Below are 4,383 nucleotides of genomic sequence, written 5' to 3'. Positions count from 1 at the left end.
CCACAATTCAAAAGCATCAATTCTTCTGCACTCACCTTTCTTTATAGTCTGACTCTCATATCCATACATTACTACTGGAAAAACTACTTTTCATCAAAGTAACCCTGGGGTTTTCATCTCCACAAAGTGTTACTGAACCAAATATGAGTCTATTAATCCTCACAGAGTAAAGCCAATCTACTGACATCAATTGTGTCACTTACTGCATTTACTACAACATTTATTACAGGCATCAAGCTAGGAGTCTAGGCAGTTAATGCTCAAAATAGCAGAACTCCTAATTCTTCTGGTTAGTTGTTGGTGAGGTAATTGAGAACCAACAAAATAGACCTTCTTGTTCCAACTGGTCTGGCATCTACATGTGTTGTGGTCAGCATGCAGTTAACTCCTTCCATCTGTTGGAACTTTTAAGATCTGCAAAACAGCTCAAAAGACATGGCTCAGAATATTACCTATAGCTCTTGAGGAGGAACTAAAGGTCCTTGACTGTGTTTAATGGCTCAACTATTATTATTTTGTCTGGCTTAACTGTTTTCCTTTGTTCCTGTTGTTCCTTTGTTTGAATGAGAGCCATTTCTCATTGCGTTGATTAAATGTATTATTTGGAACTCTGGGAAGGCCTTGGAAGCTTACGTTTTTATACAAACAAGAGGCAGGCAGAGAACTTGGCGGAGGGGGTCAGTCTCAGGAGGCCCCTTAAGGTTCTGTTTGTTTACAACAGTGGGAGCTCGAATGCTGAGGAAAGCACCTTTGTATGCCCACACAAATTGTTTAGCTGCAACTAGCTGACTGACTTCTTCTCCCAGAATGCTCAGTTGAAACACTGTTTGCTGCCTATCTAAGATGTTGCTTTATACTGCTGAGTATTGCTACTGTTAGGTGTTACTGCATATTCCCTAATACTGTGAAAGGTCAAATTCCCCTGCAGAGATAGATTGGCAAGTCCCAGTCTGAAGTGGGTGAATTTCCCATTAATTTAATCTGTAGTATCAGGTCTTGTCAAAATAGGGTCTTTCATCTCAAAGGCAGGAGTTTAAGCAGTGTTTTTAAAAAAAAAAAGAAGAGTGTAACTCCTGTTTATGTCTCATTGATACGTGTCCTTAACAGGTAGAAAGTGAAGAAGAACTAAAAAGCCTCTTGATGAAAGTGAAAGAGGAGAGAGAAAAGGTTGGCTTGAAGCTCGACATTCAGAAAACAAAGATCATGGCATCTGGTCCCATCACTTCATGGCAAATAGATGGGGAAACAGTCAGACTTTATTTTTGGGGGCTCCAAAATCACTGCGGATGCTGATTGCAGCCAGGAAATTAAAAGACGCTTACTTCTTGGAAGGAAAGTTATGACCAACCTAGATAGTCTATTAAAAAGCAGAGACATTACTTTGCCAACAAAGGTCCGTCTAGTCAAGGCTATGGTTTTTCCAGTGGTCATGTATGGATGTGACAGTTGGACTGTGAAGAAAGCTAATTCCCGAAGAATTGATGCTTTTGAACTGTGGTGCTGGAGAAGACTCTTGAGAGTCCCTTGGACTGCAAGGAGATCCAACCAGTCCATTCTAAAGGAGATCAAACCTGGGTGTTCATTGGAAGGACTGATGCTAAAGCTGAAACTCCAATACTTTGGCCACCTCATGTGACGAGTTGACTCATTGGAAAAGACTCTGATGCTTGGAAGGATTGGGAGCAGGAGGAGAAGGGGCCGACAGAGAATGAGATGGCTGGATGGCATCACTGACTCGATGGACATGAGTTTGAGTGAACTCCGGGTGTTGGTGATGGACAGGGAGGCCTGGCGTGCTGTGATTCATGGGGTCGCAAAGAGTCGGACACGACTGGGCGACTGAAATGAACTGAACTGAACAGGTAGTAATAGAAAAGATAACAGGACATTAAGTCCATTTTTATCTGGCATCCTAATGAGGAACACTAGATTCTTTTGATTAATTGAGGATTATTCTTCCTAGGTCTCAGATTTTCTTGTCTGTGTTATCCTCCCACCAAGCTTATGATGACTATTTTTCAGAATGAGAATATATATAAAATGAGAAATATAAAAGTATTTTCAGATTCTCTCACTTAGAACAGTGAATTTTAAAATTAATACTTAAGATGTTGAGTGTTTTGTTTCTTGTATTTATAGTATTTTGCTCAGTTCTCAACACAGAACTTTGGTGGGGGCTAGGAAACATATTAGATATAATGGAAAAATTTAGTATCCAGATGGGTAGAGGTAGTATATCAATTGGTATTTCAATTCTTTTCTGCAACATAGATTTTAATTTCTTTTTTTAATTTTGAAATAATTGTAGGTTCACAGGAAGTTATAGATGAATGTATAGGGAGGCCCCATGTAACCTTCACCCAATTCTCTCAATGATAATATCTTGCATAACTAAACTATAATATCAAAACATGGAAATTGACACCACTAAAATCCAGAAAGCTTATTTATATTTTACCATTTTTACATGCCCTCATTTAGGCATCTATATATGTGTTTTTATATTTTAATATAATTTTATCACATGTCCATTCATGTAACCACCACCATGATCAAGATACAGAAGTGTTCCATCAGCAACCACAAGTCTCCCTTTTGCTTACTTGCTGCTGCTACTGCTGCTGCTGCTGCTGCTGCTGCTAAGTCACTTCAGTCGTGTCCGACTCTGTGTGACCCCATAGATGGAAGCCCACCAGGCTCCCCCGTCCCTGGGATTCTCCAGGCAAGAACACTGCAGTGGGTTGCCATTTCCTTCTCCAATTTGCTTACTTAGCCATTCATTAAAACACATATGGTCCAAAACAATTCTGTGTCCTAGATTTACCCTTACTGCTACCAGTTTGCAATCTCTTTTATAAGTGATTTGTTGTTTTTCACATGCTAAGTCATGTCCCAACCCCATGAACTGCAGAATGCCAGGCTTCTCTGTACTTCACTATTTCTGAGTTTGCTCAAACCCATATCCATTGAGTCAGTGATACCATCCAACCATCTCATCCTCTGTTGCCCCCTTCTCCTTCTGTTCTCAATCTTTCACAGCATCAAGGTCTTTTCTAGTGAGTCAGCTCTTCACATCAGGTGGCCAAAATATTGGAGGTTCAGCTTCCACATCTGTCTTTCCAATGAATATTCAGGGTTGAGTTCCTTTAGGATTGACTGGTTTGATTTTCTTGCAGTCCAAAGGTCTCTCAAGAGTCTTCTCCAGCTTTTCCGCCCGCTCCCCCCTCCCCCCGAGCGCCGCTCCGGCCGCACTGCGCTCGCTCTGAGCTCCGGGCTCCTGCTAAGCCAGCGCCGCTGTCGCCTCCCTCCAGTCGCCATCATGATCATCTACCGGGACCTCATTAGCCATGACGAGATGTTCTCCGACATCTACAAGATCCGGGAGGTCGCGGACGGGCTGTGTCTGGAGGTGGAGGGGAAGATGGTCAGTAGGACAGAGGGCAACATCGATGACTCGCTCATTGGTGGGAATGCCTCCGCTGAAGGCCCCGAGGGCGAAGGGACCGAAAGCACAGTAGTCACTGGTGTCGATATTGTCATGAACCATCACTTGCAGGAAACCAGCTTCACGAAAGAAGCCTACAAGAAGTACATCAAAGATTACATGAAGTCAATCAAAGGGAAACTTGAAGAACAGAGACCAGAAAGAGTAAAACCTTTTATGACAGGGGCTGCAGAACAAATCAAGCACATCCTTGCTAATTTCAAAAACTATCAGTTCTTTATTGGTGAAAACATGAATCCAGATGGTATGGTTGCTCTGCTGGACTACCGTGAGGATGGTGTAACCCCGTATATGATTTTCTTTAAGGATGGTTTAGAGATGGAAAAATGTTAACAAAATTGGCAGTTATTTTGGATCAATCACCTGTCGTCATAACTGGCTGGCCACTGCTTTTCATCCACACAACACCAGGACTTAGACAGATGGGACTGATGTCATCTCGAGCTCTTCATTTGTTTTGAACGTTGATTTATTTGGAGCGGAGGCATTGTTTTTGAGAAAATATGTCATGTAGGTTGTCTAAAAATAAAACGCATTTAAACTCAAAAAAAAAAAAAAAGGAGTCTTCTCCAGCACCACAGTTTGAAAGCATCAGTTCTTTGGCCCTTAGCCTTCTTTATGGTCCAACTCTCTAATCCGTACCTGACTTATGGAAAAACCATAGCTTTGGCTAAACAGACCTTTGTCAGCAAAGTGATGTCTCTGCTTTTTAATACTCTGTCTAGGTTTGTCATAGCTTTTCTTCCAAGGAACAGCGTCTTTTAATTTCATGGCTGCAGTCACTGTCCACAGTGATTTTGAAGGCCAATAAAATAAAATCTGTCACCATTTCCATTGTTTCCCCATCTAGTTGCATGAAGTGATGGGATAAGATGCCA

General features: G+C 41.7%; 1 protein-coding gene across 1 annotated transcript; it reads left to right on the top strand.

Annotated features, from left to right (window-relative positions):
• Positions 1-3,205: 3,205 nt before the first annotated feature.
• LOC129547642 (translationally-controlled tumor protein) lies at positions 3,206-4,064 on the top strand. Its single transcript, XM_055413384.2, has one exon. The coding sequence runs from the start codon at positions 3,320-3,322 to the stop codon at positions 3,836-3,838; it is 519 nt and encodes a 172-aa protein (XP_055269359.2). The 5' UTR covers positions 3,206-3,319; the 3' UTR covers positions 3,839-4,064.
• Positions 4,065-4,383: the final 319 nt, after the last annotated feature.

The sequence above is a fragment of the Moschus berezovskii genome, chromosome 24 (assembly GCF_049115385.1).
Source record: "Moschus berezovskii isolate FMDL1 chromosome 24, NW_MosBer_1.0, whole genome shotgun sequence".
NCBI lineage: Eukaryota > Metazoa > Chordata > Mammalia > Artiodactyla > Moschidae > Moschus > Moschus berezovskii.
This window is presented reverse-complemented; position numbering and strand designations above follow the sequence as displayed.

Coding starts and splice junctions, on each gene's coding strand:
- LOC129547642 (XM_055413384.2), top strand. CDS start 3,320: ATGATCATCTACCGGGACCTCATTAGCCATGACGAGATGTTCTCCGAC.